The sequence below is a fragment of the Hipposideros armiger genome, unplaced genomic scaffold (genome assembly GCF_001890085.2).
Source record: "Hipposideros armiger isolate ML-2016 unplaced genomic scaffold, ASM189008v1 scaffold_17, whole genome shotgun sequence".
Lineage (NCBI taxonomy): Eukaryota > Metazoa > Chordata > Mammalia > Chiroptera > Hipposideridae > Hipposideros > Hipposideros armiger.
The window spans coordinates 1931326-1945560 of NW_017731367.1; the positions used below are offsets into that span (position 1 = coordinate 1931326).

Consider the following 14235-nt stretch of genomic DNA (forward strand, 5'->3'; position numbering starts at 1 on the left):
TTAGGGTGGTGGGTGGTGTTGCGTGAGGGGTGAGGACCTGCCCTCCAGCTTGGCCCTGACCCTCCGACCTTGGCCTCGCTGTCTTCCACACAGGAAGCCCAGCCCTTCTAATTTAGAGAGAGATTTAAAATAGTGGGTGACCTGCTCTGGGGGCAGCAGGGAAGAAGCCAGAACCCCATCCCGTCCCAGCCCCCCAAGGGCCTTTTGGAGGGAGGCGCAGACCCGGAGGAGGGGCTAACACCTCGGGCTCCGGGGAGATCCCCAGCGTGGGTGCTGGTGGCTGGTGGGGCGCTGCTGCTCGTCTTCCCATCAATGTCTCAGCAACTATTCTGGCCTCTGGTTTCCATGCTCTCCTGGTCATACCTGTTCCTGCGAAGACTAGTTTTCTCCTGGATACTCCAGACGAGCACATGTGGTACTCACACACACTCTCCCCAAAACTCATCATGGGTTACAAATTTCTGCTTATAAAGGACTGTTATGAAACTGACCAGTTTTCATGAACCCGTTTAAATGACTTCATTTCACATGCCCTCCAGTGGCCAAAGCCCTCCTTAGAGCAGATGATCTGAGTCAGCAAGCTGTTTCCCAGCTTACAGAAGAAAAGCTGGACAAGTTCCAGGACCAACGGACAACTCCCCCAACCCCCCCAACTCTTTGTCTCAAGCCCCCTCCCCCAGCAGCATGGGGCTCAGAAACCACCCCTCTCCCCCTTCCCTCACTCCCGGGGGACTCAGGTGCTGGTACTCCCCTCAGAGGGGTGGGGGGTTACAGGCCCCAAGAGCACCAGTCCCTCAATGGGACGAGGGGTGCCTCCCCAGTTAAACGAGCATGTTGCACGTGTGTGCATCTTCCGGGATTCATGCAATTCTCCAAGGGTCTGTGGTCTCAAGAACGCCAAGAGCCACCATGGTGTGGCCTGTGCGAAGGAAGAAGCTACAAAGTCCTGCTGCATCGAAACCTCATGCTTCTAACCAAAAGCCTCTTCTGGCGCAGAGGAAAGTGTGTCCTGGCAGAAAGACCGGACAGGCAGGCAGGCCTGGTTGGGGGCATATTCAGGCCTGTCTACTCTCCAGGACAGAACCGGGGTGCTGGTGGGGTGGCTGTAGGGCCAGTTGGGCTGGGGGAGGAGCTGCGCCTCTGGGTAACTGGCTGCTGCCTCCGAAGCTGGGAAAGAGTGCTCAAGGCCAGTGACTGGCCAGGTAGGAAGCCCCAGCCCCATGTCTGGTGGTCAGATTCCCTGTGGGGCCACTCACTCACACCTCTGTCCCATTGTGTTCTTCCAAACCTGTGCTCTCACTTCCACTGCAGCAGAAGGACGTCCCCAACTCCCTCAATAGCCTTTTCTGTTTCTGGGGTCCTCGAACAGGCAGAGGCCCAAATCTACTTCCAGCCTGAGGTCTCGACTCTGGCTGCTCCGTCCTCCACTAGAAGCCTCCTCAACCCCCTTTCAGGATATACCTTCTTCACTGACCTTGAAGGGGGTTCCTCTCTCTGCCCAGAACCAAAACCTCAGTCCTGTGTGCAGCAGGGCAATAAAGAGGAACTTCACCTCCTTTATTTTATACATGATGCTTCTTTTAATGCAGCCAAAAATGATACTTGCTTTTCTTGGAACCATAACCGATACAGGATGCAATGACCGATTCATTCCTTACAATACCTGGGCTCCTTAAGGGGCCAGAAGACACAAGTTAAATCTAGCCCATCAGGGAACCAGAGGTGGCATGGGCCCTCAGCCAAGCTCTGGTAGGGCTGCCATGAGGCAGGGCCCGGCCGTGCAGCCAGAAGCTGGTGGAGGTGGACAGAGGCACCTGGCCTCTCAGTCTTGTGAAGTGGAGACCAAGGGCTGCTCATCAAGCTCATGAGGCAAAGGCAGTCCATCTGCACGCCAGGCGGATTCTAACAGCTTCCAGGGTAGAGAAGGACACGTGCAGGGGGTCATGACAATCATCACCTTTGCACCTGCCCTTGGCCAGGGACACCCTGGGTCTGGGGCTTCCAGTGCCTGGGCAGGCCCCTGGAACATGCCAATCCCCTTCCACCCCCTCTCAGAGACAAGAGGGAGAGGTGGTATAATACTGTTTAAAATACACTTTCTCATTTACAAATGCATCAGAAGAAAGATGTGGGCACCTTTTCCAGTTGGCAAGCGAGGGGCTAAGACACATGAGCACTCAGCACGTGGCAGGGGTGAGGGGTGGGGGTGACGCCTGCACAAGGTCACCTTCCCCCAAAGCCCCTCCACCGTCCGTCTGTGGGTTTGCCTGCCAGGCCCTGCTCCCACCCGCCCACATCCCTCCGCCCGGCTGGGAGCTGGGGGTCATTGCCGGTTTCGGCTGCCCAGCTTCCTACGGTCCTTATTCTGGCTGCGCTGAGGGTCATCCATCTTGTGGACACGGAAACATTCCTTGAGGTTCTGGGACCGGATCTTGGGATTCAAGATTTCCTCGGTCATGTTGCTGGGGAACCAGCCTCTCTCCTGGTCATGCAGACGCTCGCCAAAGATCCACCCTGCACAGGGAGGGGACGGGGAGGGTCAGGAGATCCTGCAGGGGCTCCAGGGAGCTGTCCTCCTGGCCAGGCTCCCATCTGTGCAGGGAGCACAGGGCAGGAGACGCAGGAGTTCAGTGGGCCTTTCTTTCCAGAGGCACCTGCTCTGCGAACCCCTGCTGGAGCCCCTCGGATCGGGTTTGCCCCAGATGCTGGGGAGGTGCTGAACTGACGCCGTTCTGGGGAGCAGTGTGTGTGTGCACATGGCCGTGACGGAACCAGCCATGTTCTGTGCCAGGGTGTGTCCCACCTGGATTGACTCTGGAAACTACTCCTGAGCCTTTGGCAGTCCTAGGAGACCAGGAGACCCCAAGGGTCGCCCCCCAAAGCAAGAGGCATCCAAGGGACCAGTGGGGGTGGTGGCTGACTGGCGGTTACCAGGCCTGGAACGCCACTGTCTCCCTCTTTTTGGGCACCCCTCTCTGAGCGTCAGCCTCAGCCTCTGGAGGGCCAGGTGGTCAGCTGAGGGTGGCCGTCATGAAGTGGCCGACACCAGCAGCGCGCCCTGGCTCTCGTCCCCTCCCCCAGAGGTCACCCTGCAGCATCAGGTCTCTGGGCAGGTCCTGGGGTCTGAGGGGCTGGGGCAGGCTCTCTGCAAGCCCCGTGGGAGGCGTGGCAGGCTGTTTGTATTCTGTGGGTGGGGAGGGCGGCTGGTGGCAGGAGACACTGCTCTTCCAATGCTGGGTGAGCCGCTGGGATTTGGGACCAGCGGAAATGCCTTCCCTGGAGGCCCCCAGCCTGAGGTCTTCCAGCCAGGACCTCAAAGGGGAGGCAGGACTGGGGGATGGGGAGATGCTCTGTGCAGTTTAAGGGCTTCTGAGGAGGAGCAACTGACAAAAATAAGGAGTCAGTTTTTCGAGGGGGGGGGCGGGGGGGGGGCTTCTTGGCCCACGTGGGGCTCCGAGCCTGGTGGTCACAGGCTCACCTGGAAGCCTGTTGCACAGGGTCTAGGGTCAGGGTTAGGGTCACGGTGAAGGTGTTCCTGCCTCCTCACGACCACCGTGATGAGTGGGCCGAGGCCAGGGCTGTCTGAGGGGAAGGCATGGAACCGGGCGGGCTCTCGGGCTGGGCCTGGTGCCATGGGGGAAGGCAGGCCTCAGGCTCAGGAGGAGGAGAGCAGAGACGCTGGGAGAAGTGTCCTCTCTGCCCTGAGGAAAAGCCAGGGAGGCCAGGATGGGCAGAGCGGTGTGGGGGAGCAGAGACGTGCCAGGGCCTGGGCTCACTGGCCGTCAGCCAGCCCTGCCAGCTGCTTCACCTGGGTGGGGGTAGGGGGTGGGGGGCTGAGATGCCCCACCTCATCCTCAGGCTGGTGTGGGGCCGGGTGCAGAGTCCCAGGGGGTACGAGGGGGACACGCCCAGCTCACGCCTCACCGTCTTCTGTCTTGTCCAGGATGTTCAGGATGTCCGCCAGCTCCAGCGTCAGCTCGTCAGGCTGCTGGGCCACGTACGGGTGCACGCACTGGACCTGGGGGCAGTCTGCAGGGAGGGGAGGGAGGCAGCACGTCCTTATCACCGTGTCACCGCCCTGCCCCCTACCCAGCAACCCCTGGACACCGCCTGGCCATTAGCAGGGTCGGCGCTGCCTGTCCCACAGCAACCGAAAAGGGGTCATTTGACAGGGGGAGGGGCCTGGCTCCAAGAAAATGTGATTAAAATAGCTGGGGGCTCAGAGAAAACAATATGTGGATAAAAGGGTAGACAGGCTGTGTGGGGCTTAGAAGGAACTCCTCGGACCTGGGACAAGGCCCTGGGAGCAAATGTGGGATGCTTGCGACTTGGTGAATACTGTCACGGATGGCAGCTCCCCTCAGGCAGCCGGACGTGTGCCCTTTTATATTTTGTAAGGTTTTCAGACAACTGGCAACCCCAGAGAGCACTGGCATCGCCCCCTGGGCCCCGATGCCTCTGGGTTACCTTGCAGAATCTGTCACTTAAGACCCAGTGGCTTGTTCCTTCAGTAATCATGCAAATGTTTGAACTCAGCACACCGATGTCCTCCCTCGGGCACTAAGCTTGCAGTTGGCACATGGGACCCTTGGGCAGCTGAAGCAGACATCCCAGAGACCACGCGGGCCTCTGGAATGACTGGCTCGGGAAGCATGGCCCTTTTAGGCGGAGTGCAGAGGGCACCTGAGGCTGATGCCACTGAGACCTCACCTGCCCTGCCCAGAGGCCTCCTTGTCCCAGAGGGCCACTTACCCAGTAGCCGGGATGTGAAGGAAACAAACTTGGTTCTCCGGTTGGGGGCCAGCGAGGTCATCCAGCGCTTCATCTCACTCCTGGGACAGGGAAGAGGACAAAAGCCCCAACCGCAGAGCCAGTGAGGTGTGGCACCCAGTGTCTAGCAAGCTGGGCAGCTCAGAGCATGCCCAGAAGCCAGCGGCGAGGCTGGGGAGCCCTACAGAATCTCCCCGGTGCCCGTTAAAAAATCAGGTGGTGAAGGTGAGTGCTCCACAACACCCCAAAGTTAACCCACAAAAGAGGGCTCAACAGCCAGTTGCCCTGAAGCCACAGTCTGTCGGAGGTGTGAGCCGACTTCATTCCCACCCTAGGAGGTGAGAACTGGACGAGATGGGCAATCTGGGGGAGGAAGGGGGGCTGGGCACCACCACACAGGACATCTCCCCCATTGGTCTTGGCTGTCCCTCTCAGAGCCCTGGGGCTGCCGCGCAGGTGGCCTGGCTGGTCAGAGAGGTGACCAGATGATGGGTGGTTCACTGGTCAGCCTGGTCCAATGGGTCTACACCATCTCATCGGAAAAGAGGGCCCACCCAGCGTCTGAGGCTGAGGGAACGCACACGTTCACACACATACCCGGCAACGTGCAGCCAACGTGCAACGCCCCCCGCCCCCGCGATGGCCTCACAACCTGACACTAACCCCAGACAGAAGCCCTGTGGGGAAGAATGGAAACTAGGCAGGCTGTACCCTGAGCTTTGTTCCACCTGGAAAGGTGACATGGGGTGGGGGTGGGGGTGGGGTGGCACTGGGCACTCACTGAGAGGATGCCTTCAGCATGTAGGTGGCCTCCCGGTCGTCAGAATTCTCCAGGAGCCGCAGGATGAACACGTTGGCCAGTGTCTGGCCCTGGTCCTCCAGCTCCTCTACACGGAGCAGGCCCCTTGGGGCCGAGTCAAACACCTGGTACTTGTCTCTGGGGATCGAGGGTGGCAGGGTGGGCAGGCTGGTCTCGAGGAGGCCTGAGGGTCCCAGGGAAGCCCTTACCCTGGCCAGCCAGTAGGACCAGCCCCACCACTGCCACTCCTCACCTCCTTCCAGAGGCCCCACCTGAACGCCTGTCCCCCTCACCCCAAGCCGCCCCTTCCCATGGTGTGGATGGCAGACCAGGGGTCAGCACTGACCACAGCAGCCACTCTGCTGAGCTCTCACTATGTGTCAGGTGCTAAGCTGGCGTCTCCACATCGGAGTAAAACCCCCACTTGACAGGTGGGGAAACTGAGGCCGGGGATTTAAATAAACTTGCCCAAAGGCCCAAGGCTAAGAAAGGAGCTGAACTTAAACCTGCATCAAAGCCTGGGCTCCATCCGGCCACGCGGCTGGCCTCTCCCGGGCCACAGCGAACCCTGCCCTGCCCACGCTTTGCCCCCTGCAGCATGGTCACCCCCAGAACGCCAGGCAGTGCCCGGCCAGCTCACCCAGGGACCTGCCGGCAGATCACCAGCAGGTCGTTGAAGAGGAAGAGGTAAATCTCCTGGAAGAGCTTCTTGGTGCGTAGGGTTCGGGACGTCTTGGGGCCTGACATCTGCTGCAGCCCGCCTTGCTTCAGCAGCCAGCGCGAGTGTGAGATGATGGGCACCGACTGGGCGAGGGGGCAGTGTCAGGATGGCTGTCCACCCCCATGTCCCTCCCCGAGGCTCCCCCAGGGCCCTCACCGGAGTAATAACCGTGAGTGACAGCATGTGGGGGCTGCTCTGGGCCCAGAACACACGCAGTGCATTCGGGGAGGAAGGGTGAGTCCTGGGCCAACACGGGAGGGCAGGGGGTGCATGTGTGCGATTCTGTATGTGTTTGAGCCTGTGTGTGCAGTTGTGTATCTCTTGCGTACGTGTCTGCAGGTGCTTCTGTGTATATGTGCTTGTGTCTATGTGTGTAGTATCTGTACACACGTGTGAGTGTGTACGTGTGGGCACCGCTGTGTGTGTGTGATCGCCCTTCCACCAGGCAGCCTGTGCAGAGTCAGGGGACAGGCCAAGTTCACAGGGGAGAGGCAAGCGCTGGGCTGTGCGAGGCCCCCGCCGTGTGGCTCGGGGGCAGGTTCCTGGCCCCCGGCAGTCAGCTCGGCAAGCGGAGCTGGGTGGGGGCCTCAGAAGGCCGTGTCTGCATCCTCGACTGGGGCTCAGCTCTCAAATGCGGCATGACCTCAGAGCCCCTCGGTGGGTGCCGTGTGCTCATGTGCCCACATCACCAGAAACCCAGGTCCTCAGGGCCCATACACTCACGAATGCCTGAAGCTCTAAAAGTTGAGGGAGCAGTAACTTCCAATCTCCCAGCTTTGAGAATCCCTGGCTGGTCTCTGTCATGTGCTTAGTAAATGAGCAGATGGCTGTACGGTCCCTATATACCTTCTCTCAGAATATCGTCTAGGCCAGTGTGACGGCCGGGCGGCTGGGAGGCACGCGGGGGCCCTCCAGCCAGGGGGTCAGGGGAGACCCCGGGGAGGTGACCCTGCTCTGAGACCCAAGGGCAGCCATTCAGGGAGCCTGGCCAGTGACCAAGGCTCCAGGCCAGCTGGGCGGGGCCGGACACACACGGACGGGTGCGCGCTCACCTTGATCTTAAACTCCATCTTCTTCTGAATACTGATCATCTGCTCTGTGCGGCTCATCTTCCTGACGCCCTCGTTGCATGCTTTTACCACCTGGGACGAGAATGAGGACACCTCAGGCCACCTGTAGCCAGCGGTCCGCAGCCACTTGCGGCTGCCCACTCAGGCCCCGGAGGGCTGAACAACCACGGGACCAGACACAATCACTTGACATTGCCTGAAATGGAGAGCAAAGCTGGCTGATAAACCATAATCCCTTTTTGCAGAGAAGACAGTTGTGCGTGCAGGCGCCTGGAAAGAGGTGTGCCAGGGCATGCACCAGTGTCAGCCGATAACTGGTGGGATCGCCACCATCTTGATTTTTTTGTATTGAGTATCAATTACTTTATAAATTAGGGAAAAAAAACCTTTATAAAAAAAGGTCTGTGAGAAACAATAAAGGGAGATGACAGCAGAAAACAAGAAATAGAAAACGTTTGCTCACCATGAAGAGACCCCCTGGGGCACGTGGGCCCCTCTCTCTCACAGGCCTTGGTGGTCACCGGACTCACCTCTGTGACCAGTGTGGCCAGCTGCCCGGCGGGGGCCAGAATGAACTCCCGTTTGACCAGGTATGTAAGTTCCAGGGGTGAGCAGAGAGCCCCGAAAGATGCTGCCTGACTCACAGGTCACGGACCCTCGCTCGCCAGCCTGCTGGAGGCCCCACCCTTTCCCCCACAAGGCTGGGAGGAGACTGCTGTTGCCCCCAGTATTCAAAGGGTGTAAATGCCAGAAGGATTTTGGTGGCCAACTGGTGTGTGTAAGGGACACGAGGAGAAGCCCACGGGGAAAGGGCCGCATTACGTTCAGAAGTCCTGTGGCTCAGCGTGGCTTAGAACCAGCATCAGACGCCCATGGAGGCTAGTCCTTTCACCAAGCTATGGCACTGGTACAAGAAGTGGCAAGGGCTTCCCAGCACCCATGCTCTTGTCCACGTGGGGTCACTAGCAAAGCAGAGTGAGCCCGGCACAGCTGCCAAGAATTGGCTCGCAGCTCAGCTGACACCAGGAGCACTTTAAGATGAGAAGGTCCATGTTAGCTGAGTACGCAAGAGTGGACACATTTGCCGACCCCTCCCACACAACCCCTACTCTGCTGGCAACTTCCAGGAGGACCCACTTCTCTCTGCGATCAGGAGCAGTGGTTTCACCACTCTCAGGCAGGAAAAGCTCAGGGCTTGGCAGGGCCGGTGGGTCCTGTGTCGCAGGGATGAGAGAGCCCGAGGGATGGGGAGAGGCATGGAGGCCGGGGCTCAGGGCAGCGCTACCTCAAGGCTCAAGAGACCAGCCTCTGCGAGAGGGACAGGAAGCAAAGCCCTGGAAAGAGGCAAGGACAGCGTGGGCCCCAGACGCCTGCAGTGAGGCAGCTGAGGAGAGACCGGGCCTATGGGTGGCAGCAGAGGTCAAGGTGGGTAAAGACTGCTCGGCCACTGCCCCGTCCCCTCATGGTCCCATCCACAGTCGGGTGGAGAAGGAAGCCATGCCACTGTGCTCGGGCCACACCTGACCTGTGGTTCAGCCTCAACAACGTCTCTGGGTTGCAAAAGCAAATATTAAAGTGCATTTGCATTTTCCAAAGCCACGCTGACATGCGAGGGAACAGGGCTGGGAAGGTGAGTCCAGACGCAGGAACGGTTTATTGGGAAAAGCTGGGAGAGGAAGCCCACTCACCAGTTCCAGCTCTTTGTGGGCGTCCAAGGCGGTGCATTCACGCTCAGACCTTTCCTCCACTCTCTTCAGGATGTTCTGAGCACAGGGAAAGTCTGCATTAACTTTCATATAAGGGCCATGCGTCCCCTGCCCGCCCCCCCTGCAAAGCGGCCTCCCTGCTGCACTGGGCCAAACAGCCTCATGTTGCTGTGACATCCACGTACAAAGAGCCCTACCAGGTGACAACAGAGGCAGGAGGACAGGGCTCAGCTGGGCTGAGGGTCGAGCATCCTGACACAAGCTTTGCCCGGCTCTGAACTGATAACCACGAGTCAGTGTGCTGTGAGGACTAACCTGAGGGCCATGCCCGGGCCGTGATCTCATTGCCCAATGAAGGTTAGATTGAAGGAGGCGACCATGTGCTGGCGGGGAGGGCGGGTCCAGCAGGGAGAGACCCGGTCATGCTCGGGCCAGCCCTGTCCCCACGGGGAGCTCAGTGCTCGTGGCAGTCCCCACGGGCTTCCCTCTCCTCTCCTCTGGGATTGTCACTTGAAGCCAAGTTGCCATTAACCCTAAGGCCTTGTTAACTTTGGTCTTATTGGTCAAATGTTTTTTTGTTTTCTAATTGTTAAATTTTCTTGAATTATCAAAAAATGATGCTCATATTGCCTTCATTTATAAATTATAATTTTTGCATTGCTCTCCAAACTACTTAATTTCTGCCACACAGTCCTCACCATGCCCATATTTTTTTATCTGCTCTCGTCCTCTAAGGAGGTCTGGGTGTATATGAGACCCACCACGCGATGGCTGCCCGAACACTGCTGCTGACCACTCAGCCACCTCTAGACACCTGGATCATGGCTACGCCTTTTCACTCTTCACACAATGCTCGGCCTCTCTCCTGAGCTCCAGACCAGACCTGGATCACCGCCAACTCTGACGTCTCAGCTGCCCGTCCCTGGCCTCCTGTGTGGTCACCTGCTCAGCCAGTGTCCGGCGGCCAAGCCAGAGACCGGTCCTCCCAGATGCCTCCTCGCTCCTTTACCAATGCAGGGCTGTCACGTTATGATCAGTGATGGTCCCCCTGCTCCCAAATCAGCATGGTTCAGGCTCTACCTTTTCTCATTGGACTAAAACTCCCATCTGACCAGCTCCTGCTCGTAGCCTCAAACAAGACGGCACGATGCACATGACCTTCACACTAGTCATCTCTCTAGGAGCCCCGCTCCATACCCCACCTTCCGCAGTGACGGGTGGTTCTACCCGGAACACTCCCAGCCACGTCACCCCTCAACACGCTTCCCCTGGACACTTCCCTGACGCCACGCACCCCGCTCCGTTCCACCACTGTCCTCAAGACAACGCTACCATAGGTCTTGATCTTAGTTTTGTTGGCTTTCGTCATATAAAAGTTAAGACTTTTATAGATCATATATGCTCTGTCCCATAAAATTTCTTAAATTTTCTTTTCTCTGCCTAATTAGGAAATGTTGCTGTCTTCTGTTCAGTTTTTCCAAGTTAAAAAAATCCAGATGCATTCCTTCACTCGCCAGTGTCCTGATGTGGGTTAGACCTCGCTGTTCTCCAGAAGCGCTATTGCCCGCTCCGCGGGGCGCCGCTGCTGTGCCTCGGGTTTCTTTGGTCTCCAGCCTCTGAACCCTTCTTCCCCGTGTTCCCTCCTCTCCTATTTGACCTCCTTCTCCCGTGGAGCTAGCAGCCAGGGCCGAGCTATGACCTCCCCTCACTGTGGCTCACAGGTCACCATCTTAGCTTGTCCCCTCTGGAGCTATGGCCAGATCCACACCAGCTGCCAGTGGTTTCTTTGTGCCCCCCAGCGTGCGGAAGGCACGAGGGGTCTCCAGCCGTCTTTCTGGGAGCCTGACTGCCCGGAGACCCCCTTTCAGATCTCATCCTCTCCAGGCTTCCCAGGCTCTAGCTGTCTTGGTCTTCCTCCTGCTGCTCCTCTGTTTCTTCTGGCGCACAGTGTGTCCCGGGGCTGGGTCTCCAGACCCCCTTTCTCTCCTTTCTGGGTGGTCTTTCTATTAAATGCCACCCCACCCCGACTTCTCCCTTTGACTCTGAACTTGGATATTCAACTGCTCAAAGTCATCCCAACCTCAGCTAGTTCCACACCGAACCCGGACTGCCTCCCCACACTGTCTTCCCCACCTCGGAGAACAGCACCATCACCCGAGCTGCTCAAAATAAAAAGGTTCCTCTTTTCCCTCTTACTCCACAGTAGCAAGTCTGCAGCGCAAGTCACCGATTTCCCTCCAGGACCCCCAAATCCCCAACGCCGGCCAAGCCAGCCTTCTTTCTCGAGCCACTTCCTTACCCTTTCTTGCCCTCCTGCCCATCCATCGCTCCACGTGGCAGCCACTGTGTGCTCTTACAAACGTCTACTAGATTGGTTGACTCCCCATCACACTGAGGATAGAGCCCAATGTCGTACGTGGCCGATCTGCCCGCATCTCCACACTCCCTCCTATCATGTTTCCTGAGCTCACCTCTGCCTCCCTGTCTGCGAACCTTGCTGCCCCAGGGCCTTTGCACAAACAGTTCTGTCACCTGAACAGCTCCTTCCTGTCAGCCAAGTCTCAGCTTAAATGTCACTCATCTGGGACTCTTTCCTGATTCCCCCAACTGGCAGTGACCAGGCAGTCAGTCCCTATCGTGTTACCTGTGTTTCTTTGTCTTCACGGTCATGACCACTTCCTTGCTGTATGTTTGTCATCTTCCCACCCCCTCCCCGAATGTGGCTCCCTAGGAGCAGGGGCTGAGTCCCCCACTGCTTGGCACACAGTAGGAGCTTAATTAAGATGTGTGGAACAGACGGACTTCCTAGGAAGCCAGCAGGGACCCGAATGTCGGAAGGAAATGGCCAACAGCAGTAGAAATACACACAAACCCCATTTGCCTGTCGGGGAGACAGGTGGTACCTGGACCAGCAGCTTGAGGCGTGTGATCCTCTGGAAAGGCAGAATGAGGAAGGAGGAGAGGGGCAGGCCCTTGCACTTGGGGTCGAGCTCCAGCTGTGCGATCAGCTCCCGAAAGGCTGCCTTTTCCTGGCTGGGGACACAAACACAAGCGTTGGTCTCCGGCTCCCAGAAGGCGTCAGTCGGAGGCACTTCCTCCCCACCCACAGCCTCGTACGAACCAGACAGCCCACGCACGGGCAGCGAAAACTCATTGATTGGTTTATTTATTTATTGAAAATGAACTGCTCATGTGCAAGTCATATGACAATAGTGGCTTCACATGCCTGGCCTATGAAGACTTAGCAAAATATGCTGTGTGTAGGAGGGCAAGCATTTCTCGTGTGGCCAACTCTATGAATCAGACGCACAGCTCCATGATTTACCCAGCAGGAACCCGTGGCGAGGTAAGCCCACGTAATGACGGAAACCGGCAGCAGCAGCTGGAGGCAACCGCCGGGGCAACTGCGCTAATCCTGCCAGATGCGGGGGTCTGCAGACAGTGGGTGGGGGCCACTGCTGACGAGGGCTCCCGGGAACTGCCACAGCCGGGACAAGGACACTCTGCCTGTCCTCGGGCCCAGACCGGCTGTACTCGCGGGCCACCCAGCGTACCCTTGGGCACGGTGATACCTAGATTGTTCTCTTGTATACTTGTCTTCTTAACGCTTGTCCTCAAAACTGGCTTCCTGATTCCCTCCAACCCCAATTTCCAACCCCAAAATGTAAAACACCCAATCCCCCGAGCGGTCAAGCTTTAACTCATTCACAGAGGATGACAAGGTTTGACGGAAAGGCCTAGTGAAGTGTAACGATTAGATGTCAGTGTTCTGAAGGCGCTGGAAACTCCCCAGCTGAGGAAGGACACATCACTGGTTACACTGTCATGAAGCGCAGGAATGTGAAGGATGCAAAAGAGGCAAATTGACTGAAAAATTATCTCAACAACCGAAACCCCGAGCAAGTTTACGAAACGGGCAGATTAGCAAGAAATTTAAGGGTGTTGCTGGGTAATCACCAAAAAGACATCCTCCCACCCATTCCTGCCTTTGCCTTTAGTTCAAGTTACTTTCCTGACGTCTCGGGCCTGAAGTTATCCTCTTGGCCTCAAACTCCCTTTTCTAAACCTCACGGAGCTCTGCATGGCTGTTTTGGGCTCAGATGCAGCGGGCGCCATGGCTGACCATCTTGGGGTCAACGTTTATCTAGTGACACCGAATCCCCTGGAACACGCTGGGCTTGGATACTATCCTGCGAAAACTAGAGGCCCAAGGACCACAGCACAGTGTCCACGGGCCCGGAGTAGCCCTGCAGCCGGACACACTCACAGCAGCTGCTTGTAGGTCCTCTCCTGGTAGGTCTGGTTGCTGACATAGGTGATGTACACGGAGAAGTGGTTGGCCGCGTAATGGTACACGATGTCACACACGTCCGAGATGACGATGTTCTCTTCCATCCGGTGCTCCAGCTCCAGGAGGAACCTGCAGGAGGCAGCGGCCTGGGTCAAGGACGCCTGGGTGGAGACGCAGGACCTGTCTCCACCAGCCGGCATCCGCTCAGACAGACCAACAAACACGACAGATTGACATCCAGCACGGGAGGCATATTTGGTCCCATTGATTAATGCGCAGCTTTTTAAGTGGCAATAGCCTTAGGAGTGCTTTTAAGAGAGAGAAAGAGGGACCTTATCTTTTAAATCCACACTGATGGGTTTCCAAGTCAAATGAAACGATACGGGGATTTGCTGAACCCAGATGCCAAAGCTGGGGCTCGCTACACTGGTGTCTCTATTCTGCCGATTTGGAATTATTCCTAATAAAATATAAGTAAATATAAATAAATAAAAAGACACTACTCCTTCTAGAGAGGGTGAAGCAGCAGAGGCCGACGGGGTCTCTCCCTCCTGAGCCCACTGCAAACGGAAAGGTGGGGTGACAGTGTCGGGGAGGGACCTGTTCAGGGGGCTCCACAGAGAGCCAGCAGCTCTGCCACATCTCGGTTTCACATCTGAACACTCAGGGTCGGACCAGATGGTCCAAAAGCTGAGTTTGGCACTTTTAGCTGCAAAACCCCATGGCCTGTAGTGAAAATGGTACATGACCTTTCATCCTGACACTATGATTGGCGTTCACTCCTTCTTTGCAAGAATCAATGAATAGATATCTATTCCTCCTCCACTTCATAGAGGCTAGACTATAACCGCGGTTCTGATAAGCACCTGCACACACTG

The 14235-nt window shown here is 57.3% G+C and overlaps 1 protein-coding gene across 1 annotated transcript in view; it reads right to left on the bottom strand.

Annotated features, from left to right (window-relative positions):
• Nucleotides 1-1556: 1556 nt before the first annotated feature.
• NGEF (neuronal guanine nucleotide exchange factor) overlaps nt 1557-14235 on the bottom strand; it is a 37797-nt gene continuing 25118 nt past the window's right edge. The window contains exons 5-13 of the mRNA XM_019629108.1: nt 13334-13486; nt 11970-12099; nt 9049-9123; nt 7343-7432; nt 6210-6373; nt 5552-5707; nt 4753-4832; nt 3925-4029; nt 1557-2514 (exon numbers count right to left, since the gene is read on the bottom strand). Of these exons, the coding sequence (XP_019484653.1) occupies nt 2324-2514; nt 3925-4029; nt 4753-4832; nt 5552-5707; nt 6210-6373; nt 7343-7432; nt 9049-9123; nt 11970-12099; nt 13334-13486 (1144 nt within the window). The 3' untranslated portion in view covers nt 1557-2323. The remainder of the gene's footprint in view (nt 2515-3924; nt 4030-4752; nt 4833-5551; nt 5708-6209; nt 6374-7342; nt 7433-9048; nt 9124-11969; nt 12100-13333; nt 13487-14235) is intronic.